This window comes from Selaginella moellendorffii, unplaced genomic scaffold, assembly GCF_000143415.4.
Source record: "Selaginella moellendorffii unplaced genomic scaffold, v1.0 SELMOscaffold_12, whole genome shotgun sequence".
In the NCBI taxonomy this organism is placed as follows: Eukaryota; Viridiplantae; Streptophyta; class Lycopodiopsida; order Selaginellales; family Selaginellaceae; genus Selaginella; species Selaginella moellendorffii.
Window position 1 is genome coordinate 2,116,895 of NW_003314273.1, and position 24,586 is coordinate 2,141,480.

A 24,586-nucleotide genomic window follows, 5' to 3' on the forward strand; every position below is an offset into this window, starting at 1 on the left:
CGCTGGAGTTGGACGGCAAACGAGTCCCGTTTTCCTCCTCCTCACAGTAGTGTCGATTGGAATTCGGAGTTGCGAATGGCATCTTCTTCATGAGGACTTGGCTGGTGGTGGAGATGGAGATGGCGATGGAGTAAAAGTGGTGCCCTGGAAATAATGTTGAAAGTACTGTGGCTTGGTTTTATTGCTGGAAGACCATCTTTGCCAAAGAAACTATTGAAAAGGATGCGCGAAAAAGCAGTGTCGGCTTCCCATATTACCAAATTTCAAGGGGAACAAAATATTTATAGAAAGATGGTGGACTGGGAAGAAATTTCTTAAAAGCAATCAAGGACTGGCATCGTATCCGATTGCTTGGAACAGGAGTACTTAAGTTGTGGAGCGAAATCTCTTCCTTTTGCTCGCAAGCTTTGGTCCTTCCCCCATGCCCAAAACCATGACGAGGTAAAAGCTAGGAAGTGTCCCTTGGAACACAATTCCAAGAAAAACCATCATGAAGCGGAGGCTCCAAATCATGGAGCATCTACGCATTCCTCCATGATTAAATTCTATCGTTGCAAACCATCATCGTTACAACACAAATCCTCCATCTCCCAGATTTGCTTGATTTGCATCACACTAATTCCCGTAATGGAAGAACTCGAGCAGCATCTAAGCGGATTCTTGTGAGCTCCAGGGATGTTCTTGGCGCAGTTCCACATCTCTCTACGAACTATTGGGCATCGTCGTCCATGATCGATTGCAACAGTCTCACGTCTCTTAAGACGCAACTTTGGTAGTATCGAAACTAGGTATCGAAGGGAGGGCTTTCGCTGGAAATGGCTTCCTGGGTAGTAGCATCACTGCCCGTCTTGGTTCTTCTTTTGTGGGCTGCCCTCCATCCAGCAAAAGTGACGCACTACAAAGGTACTTCTCGTTACTACTGGTTCTAGCTCGATGGTTCTCGATGGTGAAACCTTGATCCAGTTCTGGGTTTGAGAGGCAACGCTAGCAGTGAAGAAATTCAGGCTGCCTATACAGCGCGCAAGTCGCCATTGTAAGTTCATTCATTCCCTCAGTGGCTTCATCTCGTTTGAGACGTTTTTCGATATGCAGGGATACGAAGGTTCTCTCGCTCCTTTTCTTTTTTCCTCTTTTTATTTCTCGTGTTAATACAGGTTGATCATGCTTTTTACGTTCTATCGGATGCATATAGAAGGCGAGTTTACGATCACTTCGGCCTGGACAGCGTAGAGGTGATCTTGTGATTTTCATTTTTCTCGAAATGGTCTCGATGTTCGTTGCGGCAGTCAGAAGAAGCTGCTTTAGATACAGGTCCAATCCTTTCTCGCACATCGAGCCTCGACGATACGAACTTTAAGTCCGTTTTGGAGAGCACGACACCATGTTTGATTCAGATCTTCTCAGATGTCAACACTAGATCAAGGGAGTTCTCACCAGTGTGGGAAAGACTGGGTAATGCTTTGCGTGTTCGTGCTTTTTCCAGCCATGCTGTTCGTGATTCCAGCGGAAGTTCTCGAAGGCCAAGTTAATCTTTTGAGAGTCGAGCTAGGAGAAGTTCAACTCGCAAAGCTCTTGGCAGGAAAGAGGTGGATCAGACGCCATGGTAAACACGTAAACCTCCTATTTTCTTTCATTTTCTTTCTTCAGGGATTCCATCTCTTGTTGCCAAGCCGCCGGGATGTAGGGAATTAAAATGCCTGATTCGGTAAATTCATGAAGCCTTGTTCCGCTTTTTCTGACGAACACTGTAGGTACTCCAAAGGCCTCAGCTACGATTCTATACTGGACTGGATAGCAACGCTGCTTCTCGATCTTCCTCGTATTCGTTATTTTTCTTCTCAGAACTTGGTAGCCACAATTTTCACTAAAATCTAAAACAAGCACTGACTAAAGTCACGCAGATACCCGAGTTCATTAAAAAATCTGGACCGCATAAGGTGCTGGTATAGTAGCATAAACAAAATCCTACGACACTAATCAAAATCTGCACTTCTTTTTAGGTGAAAGTTATTCTTTTTTCTGACACAGGAGAGCGTGCACTTCCATTCGTAAGAGAAGCGGCCAAGAAGTACTCCGAGTTTATGTCTTTTGGATGTGTTTTGTGGAGGCAAGAGGAAGCTTCGATTTGGAAAAGCCGGTATTTTTAGTGATAATCACGTGAATTGATTCATGCTTTTGCATGTGGAGCAGGCTTGGATTAGAGTTGGCACCGGCGGTAGTTTTTATCAAAGATCCTGGTGTCCAGCCCATAATTGTTTATGGTAAGAATCCTCTTTTCGGCAGCTTTGAGATGATTTCTTTCACTTTGCAGGTAAATTGACCCGTGACTCCTTCATGGAAACTGTGGAAGAACATAAAGTTCATGGTAAGTACTACGTAGGCTCTTCTTCTTTTTGCTATCTTTTGAATTGCAATTTAATGTGCGCGCTTTTAGTTCTTCCTCAGCTGCGAAGCATCACGGCTTCCAAACTTGGATGTGATCCCGCAGACTTCTCTGCATCTGGAAAAGATGTCGAAACATGGTACTGCGTTGTGGTTGCTGGAAGGCCTGGTTTTCAGCTTGATCAACTCCGCAGTGTAAGATTTTTCTTTCTTGTTGTTTCTAGCTGACGAGTTTCTCATATTAGACGATGAGAATCGTGCAAGATGAGCTCGTAAGCGAGGACATTGATAGCCACAATTTTGCTGCTGCCACTGCATACAAAGACAAGCGTTTGAGCCTATCATGGCTTGACGGCGAAATGCAAAAGGTGGATACTTATATAGCTCGCTGGTTAATTAATCCTCGTTTTTGTGCAGAAATTTTGCTATTACTGCCTCCCTTCTGAAACCGTCCATGAGACTTGCGGGCCGAGGCAGTACCAAGAGCAAGACGTGGCAAGAATTTTTATGATACGTTTTAGAAGAGATCCAAACCATCAAAAGCCGGTGGTGAAGAGAATCAATACCTGGTGGCGTTTGGATGATGAGGAGCAAGATTTAGCATCGATGCTTATTGCTCCATACAGTGGTGCAGATGAAATCTCGGAGGTTGGTTGGTTTCACTTGGAAAATCCAAGACTTCTTTCTCTTTTCTTCTCTCTTTTTTGCTATACCAAAGAGGTTTTCTGCAGGTTTTATCGTGGATTTCTAGTACTGTTCGTGACGGCGACACAAATGAAATTCCATTCTTTGTAAGTGTTGTGGTGTTTTGAAAGTTTGGAGAACTCTTGACTGTGGGATTTTGTTAGAATACTAAGTCGGTGCCTGCGTTAATACCCGAGGAGCAAGCAGTCTCGATGCTCTCTTCAACACGGAATGCTGCGAGTGGAATGAGGAGGAGATTGATAGACAAAGTGAACAGTCTGGTTGTGGATCTTATGGACTTCATCACAGATTGGTCATAAACGATTACAAACTAGCATACTTTCACAAAGTTTACAATCTTTTTTAAGATTGTTATCAAGAAATTTAAAGGATTATTTTAAAAAAATTTTTAAATTTTTTTTTAAAGAAAATGTTTATGTCCATGATAATGGTAACTAAATAATTTATTAAGAATATAAATTTATATAAACCTTTTAAATAGTTTAAATATTGATATTATTCAGTTAAGACTATTAATGTTATTGCTAATAGACTTGCTAACAATACTCAATTTTAGCTAATTTAATCCCAAAAAATGGTGCAATTGTTTTTAGATATGTTGTAAAGCTTAAAATATTGAAGTTTACATCTTTGGACTCAATTATAATTAAAGTAATTTTTAATAATTACCTTATTCAATTTTTAATGATTTTATTTCACATAAATAACACATCCAAGTAAAATTTTTTTCACATACATTATTTTGAAAAAATAAAGGTTAATTTTACAAATACATATTATAACACCATAATATATTGCGAGCAAATCCGAGTTATGCTCAATTAAAAAGAAATTTAGTTGTTAGTCTATGTTTAGTGTATCCTTGTCTATCAATGTTTTGCAATATTATATATATATATTTATATATATATATATATATATATATATATATATATATATATATATATATATATATATATATATATATATATAGATTTTATAAATATTAATGCATCATTCACATTGATTCTGAACATATTGCAAAAACAGGAATTATAAAAGTTTAAATTACTTTTATTAATTTCTATAATTTTTAAAAAATTTATTTATACATTATTTAATTTATGAAATAGTAATTTTTAATTTTTTTAATATTTATAAAAGGTTACAGATTACAGATTATATATTATTAACTTATGTTATGCACTGTTTTGCAAAACAAAAGAGTAATTTGTATCTTAAAAAGAAAATTTAGTTCCTTCTAAATATTTTTTAATTGTTTATGTATATATTAATTTTTAATTAATTTTTATTTTCTCCTTTAGTTCAATCTTTAAAACCTTTTAAAAGAAACATCAACAATCATGCTTTATTAAATCAAGAGTTAGATAGTAAAATTACCTTTGGCAATATTTAACCTTATATTTTAGAAAAATTAAGGGAAAACTAACTATATGAAAGTAGTGATGATGGCTATGACAAGGAGAAATGTCATTATGCAACAAGTAGTGCTACTTCAAGTAGACTTGTTACACGGAGAAATTTCTCTGAGAATTCATATCAACTCTCTTTCTAAGCATTATTGGTTGTACAAAACTTTTGGTTCCATGCTAGAGGGAATGGCTGGCTGGATCCCTCCTGGGTTGAGAGGAAACAAGGCCCCATAGTAGCCATCCATTATGCTTGGGAGGTTGCAAGTGGACGACACTCCTGGAATCTAACACAAAAGAACAAGACATTACTAGCAATCACAACTTGAACAGCGTGTAGGAACCTGGTATATCTGTCGCATGTAGCCATAAAGATTCGAAAACTCCGACAACTTTCGCTTGGAGCACTTGAAAAGAATGTGGTAGACAGCATCAAACCTGTACAACGTCGTGAACAGCCGGATGTCTGCCAGAGTGAGCGAGTCGCCACACAAAAATCTCGAGCACTGAAGGTGTTTCTCAACAGTTTCGAGTGCAGAGAAAAGGTTGTGAACAGCATGATCGTAAGCATTCTGGCTCTGAGCAAAACCACACCTAAGACACAAAGCGCGAGTCAGTGAGAGAGAGAGAGAGGAAAAAACACACCGAACCTGTATACACCATTGTTGATGTTGGCATAGACGAGTTGGTTCCAGCGGTCCATTTCCTGGCCGAGAGATGCCGGAGCTAGATCCAAGTGTTGGTTCTCTGCAAGCGCATTAAAGTCCGAGTTTAACATCGCGATAATGTCTGCGCTCTCGTTGTTCACCACTGCTTTCCTGACACGATCCCACAGCATGGGAACCGTCGCTCGTCCCTGAAACCCCCCGCTGTTCATCCGATAAACATCTATCAGACGACTGCAGTTATGTGCCTTATCCGGGTATCTACCAGCCTCAAACTCCCACAGCCCCGACTTCCCTGGAAGAGCAAGCGAGATAGGAACCGCCGAGCCTAGTCCTTTGAGAGAGTGAACGATGAGTGCCCGGTGAGCCCACGGACAAACCGGCGACGCATACAGATGGTAGCGTCCGGCGTGCTCGACTGAAACCGGCTCCTCAAACCGGCCCCGAAACTGGCTCTCTGGCCTCCTGTACGTTCCATCGCCGGAATCTCGTGGAGCTAGCTGCTGCATCATAGTCCGCCATGCTAAGTTCCAGCCTTCACGTACTGCTCCTATTACTATCTCCGATGGCAATCCTGCTGCTGCTGCGACTATGACCTGTGTCCGGTAAAGCTCTCTCTTTTGCTTCCTGTCATGATTCCTTGTAAACCCAGAAAAGCTGCGGCACTGTTCCTGCGCTACTGCTACAACCGGACATCCCAGTCCCATTGCCGAATGGAATTCGAAGAAATGGACTAACCCAGGAGTGTACAGTTGAGCGCTGCTTACATTGATTGACAATACGACTTCTTCTTGTACAGGAAGCCTAGGACCCCCCGCAATCGAACACCAAAAAAATTAGTGCAGGGGGCTAAGCATCCATGATGGATCAGCATGGCATCAAAACTCGCCAGTCTGATCTCTTCTGTCCCACAAAATCAATAGAAAATCTTTGGGGCGTACCAATCAATCAGTCCAAGTCCAGAAACTCCATCCTCTTCCGCATCGTGCCCTTAAGCTCTGTAGCATCTTTTTCCGCCTTTTGAGCCTGCGAATAAAGCAAGAACACGCTACAGTTGCTACAAAAGCCAGGAGAAAAAAAAATAGATCTCACTCTTTTGATTTCGGCAGCTGACACTAAAACCATGTGGGCCGGCAAGTCTTTCTTCGTTTGGTCCTACGTTACGTGCTCGAGTCAAGACCACGAACCAAAAAAAACAAGGAAAGAGAAAGAGAACTATTTACCAGCTCGCCAACAAGCACCACATTTTCCCCGCGGATAATGTACAGCCCAAGTGGAAGATCACAGTAGAGATCTCCCACAATGATCCTCTCCACAGCTTTCTCTAGCACAAGGTTAGCTGCACGAAGACAGCGAGAGAGTGAAAAAAAAATTAAAAAAATTCCAATCGAAACGATTGAGAGACTCGAAATAATCCACATACCAAACTGATCAAACGATCGCAGCGTTCCTACGAGCTTCCGACCGTCGCGGAGGATAACCAAAAGCTTCTCTGCTCAAGACGGAGAGATTGGAGAGATTTTCAATCTAAGCGCGCGCTGGATGCGAGAAAACTTACTGTCGAGATTATCTGCCAGAGATGTGGTGTGGAAGCTGTCGGGCGCAGCCCAAGACATCGATCGAAGCGCGACGCTCCTGGCAGCAGCGCCGATTCATCCACGCGCCAAGAGCCCTAGCTAACTAGTCCCACAATAAAAAACCCTAGAACCACAATGGCATTTATTCTCACATTCTTCGTTTCCACAAACTCTCACTCTTCCATGTCTTCTTCTTCGTCTTCCTCGCCATTTTCGTCTTCCTCGAGCGTTAGATCTCCAAGGAGTTCTTCCAGAGGAACTTGAGGAAGCTCTCCATCCTCGTCCTCTCCAGCGATGGATGACGCCGCCACCGCTACCGGATTCTTAAACAGCGCGATCTTGGATCTCATCTCCGGGTCCTCCTCCAGCTCCTCCATAAACCTCTCGTACTCCACCGCCCTCTTGCTCTCCTCCTTGCCTCCGGTGCTCTCATCCACATCCATCTCCAAGCTCTTGAGCTTCCACGGCCGCGCTTTGCCCCGCCTCTTCTGCCGCTTCTCTTCGTAGCTCTTCTTCACCAGCACCACCTCGGGCAGAACCAGTCCCCGGTACTTCTCCAGCTCCAGATCGTTGGTGTTGGCGCCGTAGAGATCGTAGCCGAGAGCATAGTCCCCGGGACGCAGCAAGTGCCCGAGATGAGTCCTCACGTTAAACATGGTGTCGTTCTTGCCAAAGTCGGAGCTCCTCACCACCTGTGCGTGGGCGAGAACGTACTTCTGGCTGCTGCTCTCGGCCGGAGAGTCGATCTCGATGTCAAGAACAACGTACTCCACGAGCTGCCTGCTCGAGATCAAAGCCCTGTAAGGAACCCTCCAGTACTGCGACGCATCCACAAACGCGGAGCGTAGAGTCTGTGTGTCGAGCAGCATCAAAGTGTTGGAGACGCGAGTGCACAGCACCAGCGGGCCGATGTTCCCGAGCCCCGCGGCCACCTTCTGCGGGAGGCAGACCAGATCGTCCTTGCAAACCGGGCAGATCTCCACCGAGAACGTAAACTTGTAGTTGTACGAGTTGTTCTTGGTGTCGTGAGAGACCAGCTGCTTGTCATTCCTGCTCTTGACGGGCACTACGCTGCTAACGAAGTCCACGAACTTGAGCGCGTGGCTCCTGCTCGAGAAGAAGAAATCGATCCCTTCGTGCATCTGTTTGATGTTGATCGCCAGCGCCGCGGCGGCGTGCTTGAGGATGAGCTGCTCCAGGAAGAAGAAGGTCCGCTTGTGATCCACCTTCTGGCGGAGCTGGACGGCGGCGACCCACTGGTCCGGGTTGGCGGCGGCGCGCGAGCAAGCCTCGCACATATGATCCTGGACCACGAACTCCACCGTGTAGCTCTGCTCCAGGATGGCGCCGTGCATCACCTCCTTCTGGATCTTGAGCTTCACCTTGAGGCGCTTGGAGTGAGGCTCCGTCCACACGAATCCGGCGTCCACAAGGCGGACGCGGTTGAGATTCTTGAGCCGCTTGATGCAAAAGGTGAGGAGCTCGCGGGATTCCAGCCCCGCCTTGATCCAGCAGCGCGGCGGCTGGAGGTAGCGCTCGCATTCCGGGCAGTAGAGGACCGTGACGTGCTTCTGGAGGCCCTCGGTGATGTCTACCTGGGAGCGCAGGCACGAGACGCACATATTCGCTGGATTGGGCGCCATAGCCACGCCACACAAGCAGCACAGCACCGTGCCCTGCGTCTGGGGGACGAGGAACGTACCATCGGTCGCCGCCATCGCCATCGCCGCCTCCCTCTCGCAAGAAGAAATGCGGACTAAAACCCTAGAGAAGGAATTTTAGGGTTCTTGTGGTCTTAAGGAAAATTTAATGGCTTCTCAGCCGGGAGCGACGATTCCAGCGCCAGCGCCTGGAGCAGGGGCCGCGGCTCCAGCGCCGGCTCCTCCTCCAAAATCAGAGATCCTACAGCAGTGCAATCTCCCGGCGCTGAGGACGCGCATGCACGATTTGCAGGCCATTCTCACCCGGATCACGCATTCGATCCACACGAATCCATCCTCGAAGTGGTGAGTCTCGTGTTGTGGTGTTTTGGGAAGGGATTTTCAGTGTTTTGTGGCCAGGGGAGACGTGCTGGGCCAGTTCTCGGTCGTGAACTTGGAGCTCATTAGCTTGGTGGAGGAGATCAAGCCGATACTGAGAGCCTTTGTGGTCTATCCCAAGAATGTGAGCGCCGGAATGGCACCGAGTAAGCTCTTAGCGTTTTCTTTGTGAAGGCGAAGAAAAAGCTCTCTTTTTTCTTTGCAGTTCTACCGATAATGCTCTCGTCCAAGCTTTTACCCGAGCTGGAAGCTGAGGAGATGGCCTTGAAAGAGCAAGTTTTGCAACCAATGTCGAATCTCCCGCTCCATGTCCAAACGGAGAAACTCCAGGCAAGTTTGAAAAAGAGAAAGCTATGGAACTTGAACGATCGATCTCTGGGGTCTTTGCAGAAGCAAATAGAGCTGGTCCGATCTGTCTGTGATGCGGCAGAGAAGGTTTTATCCGACTCGAGAAAAGCTCTCGGGCTTGGAGCACGTCAAGGCTTGCCTCCACTCCCAACGATTGACAAGGCTGTTGCGGCCAAAATCCTGGAACAGGAGAAGCTGCTTCATGCTGCCGCAAACTTTGGCGAAGGTTTGGTTTGGGGCTATGCTTTTCTATCTCGATAAGTCCCATTCCTCCAGGTCTCAGAATTTTACCGGAACAACGAAACGCTCCCGTCGTTCTACCACCTCATATCGCCTCGGCATTGGCATCCGCCGACGATGGTACCAGTCTTCTTTCTCTCTTGTTCCCATACCGTGTTTCTATACCGCTACAGGAAAAGGAGCTCCGATTATCGGTGGAATGCGACCGACGACTCCACAACAGGTCCGGCATTTCATATCGGTGTTCAAATGCGATCTTACCATGTTTTCGTCTTTAAAGATCATCGCAAACGCGACGATGAATGGAGCTCCAGCAGCAGCTGCCGCTCTGGCGGGATTTGTGAACTCTCCAAGGCCCGGGGATCTGCAAGCTCAGCAACAGCAGCAGCAGCAGCAGCAACAACAACAACAACAGCAACAGCAGCTACTTATGCAACAGCGAAATACTAAAGTCCAGCAGCTGCAAAAGCATTTCCACCAATTACGCCAGCCTACACCAGCTCTACAACAGGTCCAGTGTCTCTTCCTCCTTTTCTAAATCTGAAATCCATGACTTGGAGACTTCCAGATGCAAGTGGCGAACCAGGCAGGCAATCTCCCACAATCCGCGAAAATGCAGCAATTCTCACAGGTATCAAAGCATCCCTTTCTGAGCTCCTTTGCAGTTCTGAGAATCTTGCGATTTCAGAGCCACCTTCAAATGAATCAACAACAACAGCACGCTGCTCAACTCCATCAACACATGCACGTAAGCGACGAAAGACTTTGCTGATTTGCTAACAGAGAGATGGTGTCCCCCAGCTACAGCAAATGCATATACAACAGCTTCATAACAACAACGCACAAATGCAGGGCCAGCCGCAACTGGCACAAGCAAATCAAATGCGTCCTCACTTGGCGAACTATGGAAACGCCCAAGCTTCACTTCTTTCTTCCAATATGGTGCGCTTCTCTCTCTTTTAAACAAGCTTCCCTTCACGAAACTTAGATCGCGTTACTTTTCAGCAAGGACTCTCGCAACCGGGCTTGCAAAGGCTACAGGTAATTTCCTTTCGTACTTTCCCATCTCGAGTTCTTACGAGTTCCATGTGTATGTTTCAAGTTCGGAGGAGGATTGGGAGGCGGCCATTCTCAGCGACAGATTCTTCAGGACTCTTGTAAGCTCAGAAAATCTTTCGTGCTTAGCTCACCAGTGTAAAACTGCAGTGTACATGAGTGGAAATCAGTCAGCTGCGCCGCTTGGCTTGCCTCTACAGCAGCAAATGCCCGGACAGACAAACTACACCCTCATGAACCCCAACCAAAATCCGCTTCTCAGCCCATCGCCCAACACAATCCACAACAGCCTGCTCAACCAAGGACTTATGAATCCAAACGCTTTGGCTTTCAGGCAGCAGCAGCAACAGCAGCAACAACAGCAACAACAGCAGCAACAGCACCAACACCAACAGCAGCAACAGCACCCTCCTCCAAATCAGTAAAGCACGAATGGAAAAGAAAAGCTACCAACAATGCAACGAGAGGATTGTCCAAAATGCGAGCTTACTTCTTGTTAGTCGAACTGCTGCCGGAGTTGCATCTCAGTCTCCGACTTCCAGGTTGCGTGACTCGACTGTCCTTTCATTCGCTTGCTCTTCTCCTTGTCCTTCACTTTGGGCGCTCTCTTCTTGTCGACTTGTTCCGGCTCGCTGTTGCGAGGACGGTCCCTGCAAACCGGGCACACCATCCGCCCCTCGGACGACGTCTTTGGCACTCCGCACTGGACGCACATCCTGAATCACAGCGATGGATGGAGACTTTTAGAGCTGGAGAGAGCAAACTTTCATCTCACACACCTTAGAAGCTCGGCCGCGTCTTGTGCCGGAGGATTCTGCGGCTGGATCACTCTTGGCGTTGCTTCTCCAGCCGCTGACGCTGTTGCTTCGTTTGCTACAACAGCCTCGGTGCTGCTGCGAGCCACCAGCTGTGGTTTGGCCTCCACAACCGCTTCTACTCAAACAAAGATGAAAAGCTTGTTCTTGAGTGTTCTAAGACTCGAGAAAAGAGTGCCTTCTTACCAACAGGTTTCTTTTGCTGCTGCTGTTGCTGTTGCTCCAGCCTCTCGCTACTGATCGCGTGCTTGAGGAACTCCGGAGGGCCTGTAATCTGCGAAAACATCGATCTTTCAAGCTCTTCCAAGGGGAGAAATGCCTATTTGATCTTTACTCACCTCTGAGAAGGCCTCTTCTGGAGAAAGCAATGAAGAACTCGGCGCATTCGCTGCATCCTCTACCACTTCATCCTCTTGCAGCTGCCCTGGATCGTCGTGGCCGCCGCCATTCTGCTGGCGATGATAATCTTCCTCACCTCCATTGCGGATTTCTTCCTCCTCGTCAGAGCTCTCCAGCAGCTCCGACCGCGCGGGCTCCTCCTCCGACGAGTAATCCACCAGCGCCATCACGGATTCCACCAGCGCCATGGGCGGCATCTACAAACCCTAATCTATGAGTGCGTGATTATGCGACGAATATCCGGCTAAGCGAGGGTTTAACAAATTTTAACGGTATTTTTACACCATTCCTTCCGCCACGACGCTCTTCCTCGAAAGTTTTGTTCTTCCCGCAACCAAAACTTCTCTCCCCCGCCGCTAGCTCCTCAACGTCCATCGCCGCCCGCCCGTCTTGAAGCCAGCGCCGCCTTGATCGCTGCTCTCGCCGCTGCTCTCAGCACCACTTCCATACGAGGCCGAGTCCTTGAACTTCTTTCTCAAGAGCCCGGTGTCGCTAACGCTGCCGCTGAGCAAAGGATCGTCGATTCCTCTCACGGCTCCCCCTAGCCCCTGCCTGATCCAAGCGTCGTCCTTGGACGCGTGAAGCCTCTTACTCCCTTTGCCGTCGCCGCTCCTGTGCCTACCGTGCCACGGGAGTTGCCCGGGCAACTGGTGGAACTTGTCGTGGAGAGTCTCGTTCAAGCGATTGATGCCTTTCTCCATCGGCTCCACGGCTTGAGAGACGGTGAACTTGACGTCGTGAACGATCTGCCGAGAGGAAGCGTCAGTATAGCCAGCCAAGTTTTGATTTGTAACTTTCGAACCTGTTCGCCTCCGACCATGACAACGTCCTGCATGCTTTCTTTCAAGCTCGTGGCGACGTTCTCCATCTCCGGGGGAAGGAAGCGGAGGATGGACCGTCGTTCGCTTTCCTTCACCTCGTCTGGATCCAGCGGCGAGTCCATCGAGGCGTAGTCAGAGAGGACAGCAACTGAGCGTTGCCCAAACTCGTTTATTTGTTGGTATGGCCTTGCTGGAAAACAGTATATGTGTGCAACAGCAGCTATAGCCATCTGCAAAACACAAACATGGATCACAAACCAAACAAAAAGGGATCGTTCACCTCTATACAAATTATGAAATCCTGCAAGCTGGACTGCAGCTTAACTCCTTCGGGAGCAACACCTTTCGCGGCACCGGAACCAAAGAGCACTGCAATCGCTACACCTTGCCACCAGGTTGCGAAGACGATCGCCTTAAAGCAGATAAACTTCGAGAGGGGCTGGATGTGGTGAAGCTCATCTTTCGTCACGGCATAGAACTGAACCAAACAATACAGTGCCCATGTCTGGCTGAAGTTCAGTATCACAGTCACGTATGGATATCTGCGCAGCGATACTGATGAGAATCTAGAGTCACACCTACCGTTCAAAAGAAAGCCATACCCGTAATACCACTTGAACTCCCCCTCTCCATAAGCATCGAAAACGTTTAAGAACAGAGATAGGAACGAGAGTGTGGTCTTCAAAATCATCTACATGGAGAAGACGAAAAGCCGTGAGTAGAGCACGGCAGAGAGATTATCTACCAAAGTACTTACATATTGAACTATGCCGAACTTCACGATGTGATAGAAATCCTGCCCAAGTGACCACGGCGTCAAACAACAGTTTAATGGAATAGGATGCTTGACAGCCGCTTTTCCGGAGGACCGACTTCGAACAAGAAGAGGTGTTCTCGGACCCGCTATAGCTTGCCTTTCCAGCATGTCCACAACTCGATCCTCGCCTCCTGCAATGCAGCAAAAAGAGATTACATATGCGTGCGAGTCTCGGAGCGAGAAAAGTTACCCAAGCAGGCAATAAGGTAGCAGCCGAAAGAATACAGTGCAAACGCTTCATAGCAATTCCGAAGGATGTCACACACGAGTGATAGCTCGTTATTCCACAGCGACACCAGCTACAAGGAAAGAAAATATCTACTCTAAAATTGAAAGAAGAGAAAAACGAAAGCTTACCGATTCAACGGAGTAGACAGGAACCATGAAAATGATCCCGACCAGCCATTTTTGTTCCTGGATGGCGATTCTATCAGCAACAATCCTAGCACACAGTCTAAGTTCTCACCTCGGGCTTGTTGTACGATGTGAGATGCTCGAAGATGAGAAACGTGGATAACGTGAGCGCGATAAGAACAAAAATCCCGGCAACGATAACAGCCCACGTATGAATCGACGTCACGGCATCGTCGGGGCCGGGCGCAGCAGCAAGGATGAAACTACCGCCGACGTCGAGGCGATCGAGTAGCAATCCCCAAGACAGCATGATAATCCAATCGCTACGCGGCAGCCCCAGATTCTAGGCCAGCGCCACATGCCTGCTGCATTCTAGGGCAATCGGATGGAATTCCTGGCGGGCTGGAGGAGGAGATCCAAGGCGATCAGCTACAAGAACCCTAGAAGGAGAGAGCTTCCAGCTTACCGCGATTCATACCGTCCTATTTACCGCCTGGCGCATCGCTCGACTGAAAATAGACCAATGCGTGGGAGATTTTAGGGTTTCTCGTCAGAGAAGCTATCCACGTAATGTGCACACGTGTTGGCAGGAGAGTAAAACGCGCAGCGCTCCCATTTGAGGGAGGTGTTATCTGTTGCTTGTTGTTTCGAATCTATGTTCTAGCTTGTAGATCCCCACGGACTCGGCGGCTTTCTCGTCGTATTCCACGAACTCTCCATCGCTCAGATCGATGTTGGAGAATCTCGTCCCGGAATTCTGGAAGGAAATCTGGAGTAGTGAGTGATCGATCGATCGAGCTCATAGAGCTAGAGCTAAATCTAAGTGAACTTTAGGAAACTTGGAAGAAAGAGCTAAATCTAAGTGATAACTCTAGAAATCTTGGGAGAAAGAGTGCGAAGTTACTGACCAGGCCCTCGGCTTCCCAAAGGCTGCTGCTGTTACACGAGAACTCCACGGGCTCCATGCCCCGGCAATCGAAACACATGACCGGGACGAACTTGCCGGATTCGCTGTCTTCCAGAGTGTAAGGCTTGTTCTTGCCATCCACCAGCGAGATCGTCCCGGTTTTCTTGCAAAGTTTACACTGCATCAAGCGAGAAAGCCGATCAAATCCTTGAGAGACTTCTTCTCTTGCTCTGCCAAGAACAATCCAATCAAAGAAATTTCCACTGCTTACTTTCTGGACCAAGTTTGCAGTTCCCCGGCTGTTAGGAATCTCCACAACGTCTGCCGCCGAGACGCCACTGTGCTTCTCGCTCATCGTGCCACAGCTCCCACATTGGACCTGTTACACGAATCGATCGATCGATCGGAAAATCCCAAAAGGACTCGCGATCGGCTCAAGAATCTCGAAAATGCGACGCAAACCTTGAAGAAGAAGGTGAAATTCGGGCCCTGCGGCACCAGATTCGTGAGATTCTCGAGCTCCGCCTTGATCTTAAGAAGCAGGAACACCATCCCTAGCCCTTGCCCTAAAAACACAGAGCACAAAATCTTCGACCGTCCGATATAGGGCTCCTCGTTCTAGGGTTGTTCTTCGGCGGAGTGGAGGCGGCGGCTGACACTGGGCGGTCGCGATGGGGCGCATGCACACACCCGGGTAAAAGCTCCTCCTCCTCCTCCTCGCGCTCGCGATCTCACCTCTCAAATCCTCTTCCAGAAAGGGTATTTCATCCTCGGCTCTGCCTTACAAGAGAACGGCCCCGAGCTGGCTCAAAACCTCATCACAGGAGGTACTTCCATCGATTGAGCTGCAAGAAATCACTGAAATCGCCTTCCACAGGTTGAGGAGCAAATCTGCAAGCTTGCGAAGAAGGGTCTCACTCCTTCCCAGATCGGTGTAATCCTCCGGGATTCCCATGGCATCGCCCAGGTCAAAATGCTCACAGGCAGCAAAATCTTGCGCATTCTCAAAGGCCACGGTAAGCCAAATCTTTTTCTTCTTTTTCGTGTGCTCACTCGCGAAATTCGTTTCCAGGATTGGGCCCAGAGATCCCGGAAGACTTGTACTACCTGATCAAAAAGGCCGTGGCTGTTCGCAAGCATCTGGAGCGAAACCGGAAGGACAAGGACTCCAAGTTCCGCCTCATCCTCATCGAGAGCAGAGTCCACCGCCTCGCAAGATACTACAAGAGGACCAAGAAGCTCCCTCCAACCTGGAAGTAGTGAGTGTTCTTCTTTTCTCTCTCGTTCTAGTTCTAGCTCCAGAAACTTACGTTGATCTTACGTGTTGATCTTGGCAGTGAATCCGCAACCGCGAACACTTTGGTGGCTTAGACTCAAGCTTTAAAAGCGAGCTCGTCGACTGTGATCTTCGAGCTCTTCTGTTTTGGATTAGAGTTTTCATTTCGAACTAATCTTCTCAGGGCTTCCAAATTGTGATCTTTTGTATGAATGTAGGAAGAAACTTGCTAGAAGTATAAGGCATCCCAATCGTGGTGTGCCGAGCTCGTCGACAGTGATCTTCGAGCTCTTCTGTTTTGGATTAGAGTTTTTATCTCGAACTAAGATTCTCGTTTGTATGTAGGAAGAAACTTGCTAGAAGTATAAGGAATTCCAATCGTGGTAATTAATTTTACACACAATGCTGCTAAGTGTACATGGTTTCTTAATCTCTCTTTCATATGTATAGTACCCCTGAGGAGTCCAGGGATGGATTGGATAATTTGGATTGCAATCCAGTCCTCTAAAACTCCCCGGTAGTACGTCGAGCCACCGCAGCAGCAGCTACAAGAAGAAAAAAAGAAAGAACAGAAGAAAAGCAAGCCAGAAATGAAGAGAACGAGACAAAAGCCGGACCACCTTCCACTTTTTCGTTCCATCTCGTGTTTGGATCTTCGCTGGATGGATGACTGCTTGATTGGTTGATTGATTGATGCTGGGAGTGTTGGTGTTGTTGATTCATCTTTGGTGTTGTCTAGAGTTGATGTTGAGTATCTATCGGATCGTCGACTGATCGTATCGCTTCGATGATCTCCTACTTGGCTGCCTTCCTCGCAGCTTTCTTGGCGGGCGATCCAACTTTCTTTGCAACCTTCTTCGGAGCGCCGGCCTTCTTCGCCTTGGCCGCTGCCGGCACGGCTTTCGATTTGGATGCCCGCGTCGCGACCTTCTTCGCGGGAGATTTGGCCTTGGCCGGGCTCGTCTTGGCCTTTTTGGCAGCAGCAACCTTCTGCTTCTTCGCGGGAGAGGCCACCTTCTTGGCGGCGGAGCTCGACGCTGCTCGCTTCTTGGATGCCACTGTCGAGGCGAGCGCTGGCTGATCCGACGATGAAGCCGCCGCCGCCGCTGCTGCCGATGATCCCCTTCTCGTCACTGACTTCGCCGCAGCTGCCTTCTTCGCAACTGGTTTCTTCTTGATCACCTTGCTCGCCTTGAGGGATGCCGGAGTGGGGGAAGAGGTGGAAGCTACAGCTTTGCCTTTCCTCATCGGCTGCTGCTTCCTCGGAGAAGCTACAGCTTTGGGCTTCCTGGCCTTGGAAGCACCACTAACCTTCGCCACCTTCTTCTCCTTTGTCTCGGATGGTTTCTTCTTGGCAGCGGCCGCGACCTTCGGCTTGGGAGCTGGCGCTGCCTCCGCTGGAGCTGGCTTTGGAACGCCCGATCCAACCTTGAAGGAGCCTTTGATCTTCGTGAGCTTGCCCTTCTCGGTGAGGTTCCGGAGCTGGATGAGCAGCGTCTTCTTGTAAGTCGGGGGGAGCTCGTAATTGTCATCGAGAAACTTGGCGATGGCGTACTGGCTGGATCCACCCCTCTCCTTGAGCGTCGAGATGGCCTCCATTATCATCTGGAAAACAAAAGCGCGATCCATGAGCTCTAGAACACGATCCTCTTCTGCTCGTAACCAACCAAGAACATCTTTCTTGACGCTTACCTCGAGATATGGCGGATGTGTGGATTGCGCTCTCGCCGCCCTCGGCTTGGGATTGCTCTTCGCCTTCGCCGCTACTGGCGCCTTAGCGGCCGCTGTGCTCGCCGCTGCCTTCTTCCGAGGAGTGGCCGCGGCCTTCTTCCCTTTCTTCCTTCCTTTCTTCGGCTTCTCTCCCTTGGCCGACGCATCCTCGCCATCGCCAGCGCCTTGCTCGCCCTCGCCGCTGGATTTCTCCTCTCCGGCCGCAGGAGGATCCACTGCTTCCGGCTCCGCCTCGGGGATTTCCTTCGCCTCCGCCGTCCCTACGGGAACCTCGGCCTCTGCCATCTCTCCAAAATATTTCGATCGATCGATCACACGAATGGAATGGAAACCTAGCCTCTGAGGAGAGACTGGAGAGCAATTGATCGAACTAAACCTAGGCTAGACCTCTCTTCCTCCAAGAAACCTGGAAGCCGCGCGCGCGCTCGCGAAGTTAATCTCCAAGCTATGGCGTCTTGCTTTTCTCTCTTTTTTGTTTTTTAGAAGGCTTTGGTGACTGGCATTTGATTGGCTGCCGGGGCCTGGCGCGGATCGAGCAAATTGAATTGAGGCCGTGCGATGTGACCCACAGCCAACGGTGGGGATCTTTTGTGGCCCTCGGATTGAAGGTTATGTGTTTTTTCTTTGAGTTTGCGCTGCGATTTCTCGGTGCAGGATTATCCGATTGACATGCCGATTGGTTTGATGGAAAGAGAATGATCTTGGCTTTGAAACGATGCCTGGATCTTCGGAATGTATGGAGTGCAGCTGCCGCAATTCTCCGATAAAGCGTGGGTGGTCAGGCTGAGAAGTGGTCCTCTGTTTTGAACCTTGAACCGGCGTGAGACGAATAGCAAATGTAGATCCGGCTGGAACGATCGGCTCCATAGCACTGAATGAATTTCAAATGACTTCTCAGCAAGTCCATTATCTATAACTTTAAGAACATGTTAAGGAAGATCAACGCATGTCCATTGGTTCCCACAGAAACTATCCATATTCACCTTTGTTATCACGCAGAGTGTAAAACTTCCTCAAGAGCACGCAAGAACATCTACAGCAAACCATAGCTGCTTGTTTCCTGAAAGTGCATCGGCAGGGTGGTGGCTAGCTCTTAGTTTCCTACTTTGGTTTGAGGGATTTAATTGGCAATCACCCAGTAACTCGCACAGCAGCATGTTACAGGATGTCATCTAATGGCAGCACAAATTCCTTCTCCTAAGCTTTGTTTAATGAAGTTATATTCTATCTAGATTGCTTGCAACAAACTGTTCACAACACAATTATCCTTAAATGAGCTGACTTTCTTGATCCACTAGATCAACATTGTGAAACTGTATGCAAATCAACATTTTGTTATATGGCCAGGTTAGGATGTAAAAACTACAATATAGTGGTTTTCCCCGAGCTCTAGCTTGCTATCTTGTCTCTCCCTCCTCCAGTTGATGGTATACAGCATGTATGCTACATTCTCTGCTCTGTTTCCAGAAGGAATACATAGACTGTTCCCCATCCTGTGGTTTTGGGAATGGCATATAAATTCCCACTCCATGGAATAGTGACTGGCTGGCAATAGTGCATGTATGATTGGGGTCTTGATAGTCTATTGCTTCCAATTCTATTTCCATATTGTTTTGATCCAGTTTTGAAATATCTTAGAATTGAAATTTAATATATTATGATCTGTTGTCTTTGGTTTATATACAAGCATAGATTTTATCTTTTTTGATTGCTGTTCTTTGCACATATACGTATGAAGCAGAAGCTACTGTACAGAGACACAAAAGCTCTAGTGACATGAAGCTCTGCGACTTTTAACAAGGGCTCAAGAAGAAAAAAAGAAAAAAGTTATAGATATCAGCAAATTCTAAAGTCTAACTCTGATAAGATTTTATCTTTTGATTGCACCTTCGTGGCTAGCATCTCACTCTCCAAATTCGTGGTGGTGGATTGTGGAAGCCGGAACTCAATGATCATATCTGCCCTTAATGTCTGAGCCGGTTTAAAATTGTGGTTTCACTCAAAGAATAGTCACTATAATACTTGCCTTCGGCTGCAATGTATCTTGGGGCAAAAACTTTGTTCATTTTCGCGGAACTCACTTTGATGCCCGGGCAAATCCATGAAAATTTCCCTGGTAGGGGTAGTTCGTGGTGTTTCAGAGACGCTCACTTGTCCATGACATTTTTCTAGTGTTTTAGAGTCTGGTTATACGCACGGGACATTTTTTCTCTGACCAAACAGACGCTCTGATGAAAACTAGATGGAAATTGAGCGAAGCTCCAACGCTATGATGTTACATTTGAGATGGTAATGCCGATTGATCGGCAACTTGCTCCCGAAAGTCGTCCAAGATCGCTTTCACGTCCGCGTCCTGCATCAGGAAGCATTGCCATGCATGCACGATATATATCAAGTAGGCATACATTGGTAAATATCGAGTGGATATTTTGGTTGGCCAATGGGTTGTGGACACAGCTGGATGCTTGAGGGCTCATTGTCACTCTGGGTCACGCTAGCAGTGCTGGCCTCCGGCCGATTAAAATTCCAAATCAGGAATTCATGTTAGGATTCAATTGTGCTGGATTGCTAGTAGTTTTTCCTTCTGCATACTGCCTCTGATCGGCTCTAGAATAAAATGAGAGATCACTTTGGAGATTTACAATGTTCTATTTTTCCCACTCTCAGGATCGTCCAAGAGCTATGGCAGGAAATCAGTTTAGTCTCAAGATTCAGTAACAGTGGATTCCATTTTTTGTAGATTGAATTTTTCTCACAGCAGTTGTAGGAGGCAGTCTTGCTGCTCCATTGTGAAACAATTACAGCATCGTGGGGTGGCAGCCATGATAACGTAAGCTGGTTGAAATTCCAAAGCCTCTACCAAAGTAGAGGGGCAGAGATTGGTGGGAGGAGGTCTAGATTGATATGTCTAGAGGTTTTAGTGTAACTATGGGTAAATTTGTGAGTATAAAAGATCACTCAATTTCTTGACATTGTTTACTAATTGAAGTTTTTGCATTAAAATAATTTACTATGGGAAATTTAGTGACACCTCTTTTTTTTTCCATAAAATTTTTAAGATTGTGTTTTTGAGAATTACAGTGGGAAAATAGAGGTGTGAGGTCCAAATGTATGGCTACGATGTTATATACTAATATTAGCATAGTGGGATTTTAGTAGTTATTAGATTGGTTTTAATCTGGACCACTCACTAATTAATATGTACATTTTCTGTATTCCCTTTCCATATTCCATACATTTACATTGGTGGAGGTGAAAAGCACTTTTTATTGTCTTTAAAGAGTGCTTGGATTTAGGATTTTAGTTTAGATCTAATTTTTGTATTCTTTAAATCTAACTTTTTCCATTTCCTTTCTTTTATTCTTTTCTTTCAGGATTTTTGTTTGGATCTAGCTTTTCCATTGTCTAGATTTCCCTTTCCTTCTAGTTTTTTTCTCATTTCTCTTTTTTTGCTTTTTCCTTTTCATTCATCTTCGTGGCAAAGTAGTAGTCTCATCCTCCTTTGATTCTAGAGTAGTAATTGGTACAATTGCTTGATACTATGTGATTGCAATTGAACAAACAAACTTAGTTGATGGCGGCATTCACGATATGTGGTACAACTTCTCCTGCTCTTGGTGCCAATCCTCGCATCCAACTGAAGTTCTTTCATGGAAATCCTAAGGATGATGTATACTATTGATTCGATCATTTCATGGTGATTGCCACATATCATTCTTGGGATAATGTTTGACATTTGTATGAGTTTCCCATATGTCTTTAAAGGACAACACTACAGTGGTACAATAGTTTAAGCAACCACTCATGGGGATTGGAGTGTTCTTCCAAATGTCTTCAAACACACATTTGGATATACTGATGATTGTGATGATGCTTTCCAACAATTGCATCATCTTTGTTAAAAGTCATCTGAGTCAGTGATGCAATTTGGCGTCTTTTTTGAAACCTCTTGCTTCATGTAGAGCCAAATATGTCAGAGTGGATCAAGTTAGGAATGTTGTGGCTAGCACTTTGTCAAGATTTTGTTGGACTTGTGCATGCACTTGTTTTAGCCACTCTTGACAATGCTTTTCACTTGGCACAACATTATGAGACATCGCCTGTTCCACTTCTCATTGCACATCCTTCCATTCCATTTCTTGTGGGCGATGGTCTTGTTTCAATGGAAGTTGATGCTACTGTTGCTCAAGTCTAAGGACAAGGGCAAGGACATGGTCGTGGTTGTGACATTCACTACTGGGCATGTGATGAAGTTGGTTATACTTATTAGCGTTTGTCGGTATTTTCCAGACTAGTGACCTCCATTTCTTGGGTGTAGACCTTGGCGTTAACAACGTCCTGTTGGTGCTACTGTAGTGGAAGGTCTGGACACCGAGATGCATCTAGGAAACGAAGAGTCATGAGACTAATGGAGGGACCTTGCATGAATAAGTCAGTGACCCCTTTATATTTCTTTTGAGAGTATCATTACGGGGTTCACTTAGCACCAATTCATTAAGTGTTTACTTTCCAAATTCGTTTTTATAACAAGATGTCTCTTATTATTCTCTCCATGTTGGTTGAGGTTTGAGTTTATCTTGTATTGCTCGACCTGTTGCCACACATTGCCATTTACAGATATGTCGTATGGTGGAGCCAGTTTTCATTCTTTATAGTAACAATTGTACACATGCATGTGCACGGGATGAGGCGGACCTGGTTGTGCATGTGGGCGACCTCAAGCTTGGATTGTAGTTATTGAGGGTGGTCCCGAGTCAAGCTTTTGACCTCATCCTTGGTATAGATTGGTTGCATCGTAATCATGCCAAGTGTGACTTTGAAGTTTTTCCCCCTTGTATTATACTTCCTTATATTTCATCTATTCCTCTCACTTTCGTACCTCTTTGTCCCTCTTCTTCTACTTTTGTTTTGATTACTTTTGTCTCCCCACTATTTCCTTCTATGTTTCCATCTTGTTCTGCTCTTCCTTTTTCCAATCCCTTTGACAATCTTTGTATTGTAATAGTTGACCAGCTCATGAAAGAGTATGCCAACTTTTTTGAATTTGACCTATCATCTAGGGCCAAGATTGCCACATGCCATCCAATTCCAACTGGGGATGCTTGTCCAATCAAGGTTTCTGTTTGTTGTCGATCGCCCAAAGAGATCAAGATTTTACGTGCAAACGTCAAGAAGATGTTGGAAAAGGGTGTTATTCGAAAGTTGCAGAGTCCTTAGACATGTGAACTTAATTTTGTGATGAAGCCTGATGGGGGTATTCGTTTCTGTATTGACTATCATCCATCAAAAGAAGTGATGATCCCGGATATGTAACCTCTTCCTGACACTGTTGATCTTTTGGATCGTCTGGGGAGAAGTTGTTGGTTCACCAAGCTAGATCTTGCTTCTAGGTATTGGCAAGTACCGATGCCCAAAGAAGATATTCCTAAGACTGCTTTTCATACACCCTTTGGTTTGTATGAGTTTTTGGTGATGTTGTTTGGTTTGAACAATGCTCCAGCAATTTTCTAGCAAATGATGGACAAGGTTCTTTGCAATATGCCAAAGATGACTGTTGACTTCATTAATGATATCTTAATCCACTCAGAAGGGATATGGGAGGAACACATCTGTGATGTTTGTAAAGTGTTAGATCAGTTACGGGACGTGAGTTTAAAGTTGAAGCAGTCGAAGTGCGTGTTTGGGTCTAAGGACACGATTTATCTTGGGTACCGTATTTCTCGTGAGGGTTTGCAAGTTGATCATGACAAACTTGTGGCTATTCTAAAGTTCTCTACTCTAAAGAATGTGAATGATATGCAACGATTCCTAGGCAAGGTGCAATATCTCGGTCATGTTGTGGATCATCTTTTTTATCACACTGCACTGTTGTGAGCGTTGCTAAAGTCATTAACGTCATCTTTCATTTGGTCTCTAAATTGTGAGTGGGTGTTCATGGATCTCAAAGAGCTTTTGACAACTCCTCCAGTGTTAGCATATCTTAACTACACTTGACCTTTCATTTTGTATGTGGATGCTTCTGATATTGATCTTAAAGGTGTGTTGATGCAAGAAAGCCCGAGTGTGTTTGGTTAGTGCCATCCTATTATATATATAAGTTATACATTACAACCATTCTATATGGTTCTTAGATATTACTATAAGGTGATCATGCTGCCGTTACTTCATTTTTGAAATGGAAGAACCCGGTTGGTTGTACTGCTCAGTGGGCTTTGAAGCTTAAGATATATGATTTTGATATTGTTCATCGCCTAGGAGTTCTATAGCTGATGTTGATACCCTTTCTCGAGCTCTTCCTCCTTCTTTGCTCTCTTCTCATATTTCTGATGAGCCTATTGTTCTAGCATCTGTAAATTTTCTAGATGAAGATTTTGTGCCATCAATGGTTGCTGTACTTAATATTTAGTATTCACAAGGTGCAACGCAGAACCTACTTTCTCTTGATGAAGTTCGTGAGGCTTAAAAGATTGAGTTGTGGATTCAAAGGTCTCAATAAGGGTTTGAAAATCATGTATCGCTTGTTGATAACTTGCCATTTTAGCATTTACATTCTCAATATCGCTTTGAAGACGGCCTTCTTTATTTTGTGGGAACGGATCATGGTGCCTTCAATCTTTATTCCACAGTTTCTCCATGTTTACTATGATTCTCTTGTTCTAAGTGGGCATATGGGACATCATCGTGTGACCAAGAAGTTGCATAAGTCTTTCTATTAGCCAAAGATGCAACACGATGTTATCCAGTATATGCGTAATTGTGTTTAGTGTCAAACTTGTAATACTCCCCCTCATGCTACGAAAGGACAGTTGGAGTCAATTACAATTTCCTGTCTATTTGAGTTGGTGGCATTTGATTTTATAGGACCTTTTCCATGATCTAAAGCTAGTAGGCAATGAGTATATTATTATTGTTTTTGACTATTTGATTCGTTAGGTGGAAGTTGGTGCTCTTGCTAGTGCCTCTGCAACTGTTGTTGGATACTTCCTCCTCAATCGAGTGGTGTTCCAGCATTCTTGTCCAAAGCGGATTCTTTGGATAATGGTCC

General features: G+C 46.1%; 10 protein-coding genes across 11 annotated transcripts; 3 read left to right on the forward strand and 7 right to left on the reverse strand.

Moving 5' to 3' along the window:
- The first annotated feature begins 649 nt into the window (after positions 1 to 649).
- On the forward strand, positions 650 to 3,472 carry LOC9659739. Its single transcript, XM_024674534.1, has 17 exons — positions 650 to 903; positions 964 to 1,033; positions 1,093 to 1,102; positions 1,155 to 1,232; positions 1,287 to 1,452; positions 1,505 to 1,603; positions 1,648 to 1,705; positions 1,752 to 1,848; positions 1,902 to 1,937; positions 2,001 to 2,137; positions 2,191 to 2,261; positions 2,312 to 2,365; positions 2,435 to 2,577; positions 2,628 to 2,750; positions 2,800 to 3,030; positions 3,114 to 3,173; positions 3,231 to 3,472. The coding sequence occupies exons 1-17, from the start codon at positions 816 to 818 to the stop codon at positions 3,384 to 3,386; spliced, it is 1,677 nt and encodes a 558-aa protein (XP_024530302.1). The 5' UTR covers positions 650 to 815; the 3' UTR covers positions 3,387 to 3,472.
- Positions 3,473 to 4,533: 1,061 nt separating this feature from the next.
- On the reverse strand, positions 4,534 to 5,899 carry LOC9659740 (glutathionyl-hydroquinone reductase PcpF). Its single transcript, XM_002969523.2, has 3 exons — positions 5,147 to 5,899; positions 4,841 to 5,090; positions 4,534 to 4,783 (listed from the first exon to the last, which is right to left on the reverse strand). Exons 1-3 carry the CDS (start codon positions 5,866 to 5,868, stop codon positions 4,646 to 4,648), a joined length of 1,110 nt encoding a protein of 369 aa, XP_002969569.2. The 5' UTR covers positions 5,869 to 5,899; the 3' UTR covers positions 4,534 to 4,645.
- Positions 5,817 to 6,860, reverse strand: LOC9660623 (sm-like protein LSM1A). The gene is made up of 5 exons (XM_024674498.1): positions 6,720 to 6,860; positions 6,585 to 6,653; positions 6,385 to 6,500; positions 6,254 to 6,316; positions 5,817 to 6,187 (listed from the first exon to the last, which is right to left on the reverse strand). Exons 1-5 carry the CDS (start codon positions 6,775 to 6,777, stop codon positions 6,110 to 6,112), a joined length of 384 nt encoding a protein of 127 aa, XP_024530266.1. The 5' UTR covers positions 6,778 to 6,860; the 3' UTR covers positions 5,817 to 6,109.
- LOC9660624 (60S ribosomal export protein NMD3) lies at positions 6,856 to 8,515 on the reverse strand. The gene has a single exon (XM_002969525.2). The coding sequence runs from the start codon at positions 8,460 to 8,462 to the stop codon at positions 6,912 to 6,914; it is 1,551 nt and encodes a 516-aa protein (XP_002969571.1). The 5' UTR covers positions 8,463 to 8,515; the 3' UTR covers positions 6,856 to 6,911.
- Positions 8,516 to 8,538: 23 nt separating this feature from the next.
- LOC112346185 (mediator of RNA polymerase II transcription subunit 8-like) lies at positions 8,539 to 10,900 on the forward strand. The gene is made up of 13 exons (XM_024674494.1): positions 8,539 to 8,744; positions 8,799 to 8,923; positions 8,983 to 9,107; positions 9,168 to 9,351; positions 9,402 to 9,485; positions 9,539 to 9,588; positions 9,646 to 9,876; positions 9,934 to 9,996; positions 10,054 to 10,113; positions 10,167 to 10,307; positions 10,371 to 10,406; positions 10,468 to 10,522; positions 10,572 to 10,900. Exons 1-13 carry the CDS (start codon positions 8,548 to 8,550, stop codon positions 10,844 to 10,846), a joined length of 1,626 nt encoding a protein of 541 aa, XP_024530262.1. The 5' UTR covers positions 8,539 to 8,547; the 3' UTR covers positions 10,847 to 10,900.
- LOC9660625 lies at positions 10,275 to 11,835 on the reverse strand. 2 transcript variants are annotated; one of them, XM_002969526.2, is made up of 5 exons: positions 11,575 to 11,835; positions 11,423 to 11,510; positions 11,201 to 11,354; positions 10,912 to 11,137; positions 10,275 to 10,565 (listed from the first exon to the last, which is right to left on the reverse strand). In XM_002969526.2, exons 1-4 carry the CDS (start codon positions 11,830 to 11,832, stop codon positions 10,918 to 10,920), a joined length of 720 nt encoding a protein of 239 aa, XP_002969572.1. In that variant the 5' UTR covers positions 11,833 to 11,835; the 3' UTR covers positions 10,275 to 10,565; positions 10,912 to 10,917. The 2 variants fall into 2 exon arrangements, with proteins under 2 accessions (XP_002969572.1, XP_024530264.1); XM_024674496.1 differs by lacking the exon at positions 10,275 to 10,565 and having other exon boundaries at positions 10,891 to 11,137.
- A 39-nt stretch (positions 11,836 to 11,874) lies between these two features.
- LOC9660626 (protein LAZ1) lies at positions 11,875 to 14,175 on the reverse strand. The gene is made up of 9 exons (XM_024674495.1): positions 14,094 to 14,175; positions 13,740 to 14,029; positions 13,631 to 13,687; positions 13,464 to 13,572; positions 13,214 to 13,404; positions 13,059 to 13,147; positions 12,737 to 12,998; positions 12,438 to 12,686; positions 11,875 to 12,381 (listed from the first exon to the last, which is right to left on the reverse strand). The coding sequence occupies exons 2-9, from the start codon at positions 13,935 to 13,937 to the stop codon at positions 11,992 to 11,994; spliced, it is 1,545 nt and encodes a 514-aa protein (XP_024530263.1). The 5' UTR covers positions 13,938 to 14,029; positions 14,094 to 14,175; the 3' UTR covers positions 11,875 to 11,991.
- Positions 14,163 to 15,111, reverse strand: LOC9660627 (UPF0587 protein C1orf123). The gene is made up of 4 exons (XM_002969528.2): positions 14,997 to 15,111; positions 14,806 to 14,913; positions 14,536 to 14,712; positions 14,163 to 14,384 (listed from the first exon to the last, which is right to left on the reverse strand). The coding sequence occupies exons 1-4, from the start codon at positions 15,084 to 15,086 to the stop codon at positions 14,256 to 14,258; spliced, it is 504 nt and encodes a 167-aa protein (XP_002969574.1). The 5' UTR covers positions 15,087 to 15,111; the 3' UTR covers positions 14,163 to 14,255.
- Positions 15,108 to 16,045, forward strand: LOC9660628 (40S ribosomal protein S13). The gene is made up of 5 exons (XM_002969316.2): positions 15,108 to 15,228; positions 15,289 to 15,361; positions 15,412 to 15,550; positions 15,607 to 15,793; positions 15,872 to 16,045. The coding sequence occupies exons 1-5, from the start codon at positions 15,206 to 15,208 to the stop codon at positions 15,903 to 15,905; spliced, it is 456 nt and encodes a 151-aa protein (XP_002969362.1). The 5' UTR covers positions 15,108 to 15,205; the 3' UTR covers positions 15,906 to 16,045.
- A 124-nt stretch (positions 16,046 to 16,169) lies between these two features.
- Positions 16,170 to 18,015, reverse strand: LOC9659741 (histone H1.2). Its single transcript, XM_002969529.2, has 2 exons — positions 17,503 to 18,015; positions 16,170 to 17,415 (listed from the first exon to the last, which is right to left on the reverse strand). Exons 1-2 carry the CDS (start codon positions 17,824 to 17,826, stop codon positions 16,606 to 16,608), a joined length of 1,134 nt encoding a protein of 377 aa, XP_002969575.1. The 5' UTR covers positions 17,827 to 18,015; the 3' UTR covers positions 16,170 to 16,605.
- Between the last annotated feature and the right edge of the window lie 6,571 nt (positions 18,016 to 24,586).

What these genes read in the sequence shown, in the direction of transcription:
- LOC9660625 (XM_002969526.2), bottom strand. Translation starts at nt 11,832, where the DNA reads ATGCCGCCCATGGCGCTGGTGGAATCCGTGATGGCGCTGGTGGATTAC. An exon ending in CAGAAGAGGCCTTCTCAGAG is followed by an intron (nt 11,511 to 11,574) that starts GTGAGTAAAGAT and finishes ATGTTTTCGCAG; the next exon opens with ATTACAGGCCCTCCGGAGTT. An exon ending in GCAGCAAAAGAAACCTGTTG is followed by an intron (nt 11,355 to 11,422) that starts GTAAGAAGGCAC and finishes TTGTTTGAGTAG; the next exon opens with AAGCGGTTGTGGAGGCCAAA.
- LOC9659740 (XM_002969523.2), bottom strand. Translation starts at nt 5,868, where the DNA reads ATGGGACTGGGATGTCCGGTTGTAGCAGTAGCGCAGGAACAGTGCCGC. An exon ending in ATCAACAATGGTGTATACAG is followed by an intron (nt 5,091 to 5,146) that starts GTTCGGTGTGTT and finishes TTTGTGTCTTAG; the next exon opens with GTGTGGTTTTGCTCAGAGCC. An exon ending in ACATGCGACAGATATACCAG is followed by an intron (nt 4,784 to 4,840) that starts GTTCCTACACGC and finishes CTTTTGTGTTAG; the next exon opens with ATTCCAGGAGTGTCGTCCAC.
- LOC9659741 (XM_002969529.2), bottom strand. Translation starts at nt 17,826, where the DNA reads ATGGCAGAGGCCGAGGTTCCCGTAGGGACGGCGGAGGCGAAGGAAATC. An exon ending in CACATCCGCCATATCTCGAG is followed by an intron (nt 17,416 to 17,502) that starts GTAAGCGTCAAG and finishes TTTGTTTTCCAG; the next exon opens with ATGATAATGGAGGCCATCTC.
- LOC9660623 (XM_024674498.1), bottom strand. Translation starts at nt 6,777, where the DNA reads ATGTCTTGGGCTGCGCCCGACAGCTTCCACACCACATCTCTGGCAGAT. An exon ending in GCGATCGTTTGATCAGTTTG is followed by an intron (nt 6,501 to 6,584) that starts GTATGTGGATTA and finishes GTCTTCGTGCAG; the next exon opens with CTAACCTTGTGCTAGAGAAA. An exon ending in TGGTGCTTGTTGGCGAGCTG is followed by an intron (nt 6,317 to 6,384) that starts GTAAATAGTTCT and finishes CACGTAACGTAG; the next exon opens with GACCAAACGAAGAAAGACTT.
- LOC9660628 (XM_002969316.2), top strand. Translation starts at nt 15,206, where the DNA reads ATGGGGCGCATGCACACACCCGG. An exon ending in GGGCGCATGCACACACCCGG is followed by an intron (nt 15,229 to 15,288) that starts GTAAAAGCTCCT and finishes ATCCTCTTCCAG; the next exon opens with AAAGGGTATTTCATCCTCGG. An exon ending in CTCCCTCCAACCTGGAAGTA is followed by an intron (nt 15,794 to 15,871) that starts GTGAGTGTTCTT and finishes TGATCTTGGCAG; the next exon opens with TGAATCCGCAACCGCGAACA.
- LOC9659739 (XM_024674534.1), top strand. Translation starts at nt 816, where the DNA reads ATGGCTTCCTGGGTAGTAGCATCACTGCCCGTCTTGGTTCTTCTTTTG. An exon ending in ATTTTTCTTCTCAGAACTTG is followed by an intron (nt 1,849 to 1,901) that starts GTAGCCACAATT and finishes AAAGTCACGCAG; the next exon opens with ATACCCGAGTTCATTAAAAA. An exon ending in TTGACGGCGAAATGCAAAAG is followed by an intron (nt 2,751 to 2,799) that starts GTGGATACTTAT and finishes GTTTTTGTGCAG; the next exon opens with AAATTTTGCTATTACTGCCT.
- LOC9660627 (XM_002969528.2), bottom strand. Translation starts at nt 15,086, where the DNA reads ATGGTGTTCCTGCTTCTTAAGATCAAGGCGGAGCTCGAGAATCTCACG. An exon ending in CTGCAAACTTGGTCCAGAAA is followed by an intron (nt 14,713 to 14,805) that starts GTAAGCAGTGGA and finishes CGCTTGATGCAG; the next exon opens with TGTAAACTTTGCAAGAAAAC. An exon ending in TTTGGGAAGCCGAGGGCCTG is followed by an intron (nt 14,385 to 14,535) that starts GTCAGTAACTTC and finishes ATTTCCTTCCAG; the next exon opens with AATTCCGGGACGAGATTCTC.
- LOC9660626 (XM_024674495.1), bottom strand. Translation starts at nt 13,937, where the DNA reads ATGCTGTCTTGGGGATTGCTACTCGATCGCCTCGACGTCGGCGGTAGT. An exon ending in CTACCTTATTGCCTGCTTGG is followed by an intron (nt 13,405 to 13,463) that starts GTAACTTTTCTC and finishes GCTGCATTGCAG; the next exon opens with GAGGCGAGGATCGAGTTGTG. An exon ending in AGTTCGGCATAGTTCAATAT is followed by an intron (nt 13,148 to 13,213) that starts GTAAGTACTTTG and finishes TTCTCCATGTAG; the next exon opens with ATGATTTTGAAGACCACACT.
- LOC112346185 (XM_024674494.1), top strand. Translation starts at nt 8,548, where the DNA reads ATGGCTTCTCAGCCGGGAGCGACGATTCCAGCGCCAGCGCCTGGAGCA. An exon ending in GAGCGCCGGAATGGCACCGA is followed by an intron (nt 8,924 to 8,982) that starts GTAAGCTCTTAG and finishes TTTTCTTTGCAG; the next exon opens with TTCTACCGATAATGCTCTCG. An exon ending in TGCCGCAAACTTTGGCGAAG is followed by an intron (nt 9,352 to 9,401) that starts GTTTGGTTTGGG and finishes CCATTCCTCCAG; the next exon opens with GTCTCAGAATTTTACCGGAA.
- LOC9660624 (XM_002969525.2), bottom strand. Translation starts at nt 8,462, where the DNA reads ATGGCGATGGCGGCGACCGATGGTACGTTCCTCGTCCCCCAGACGCAG.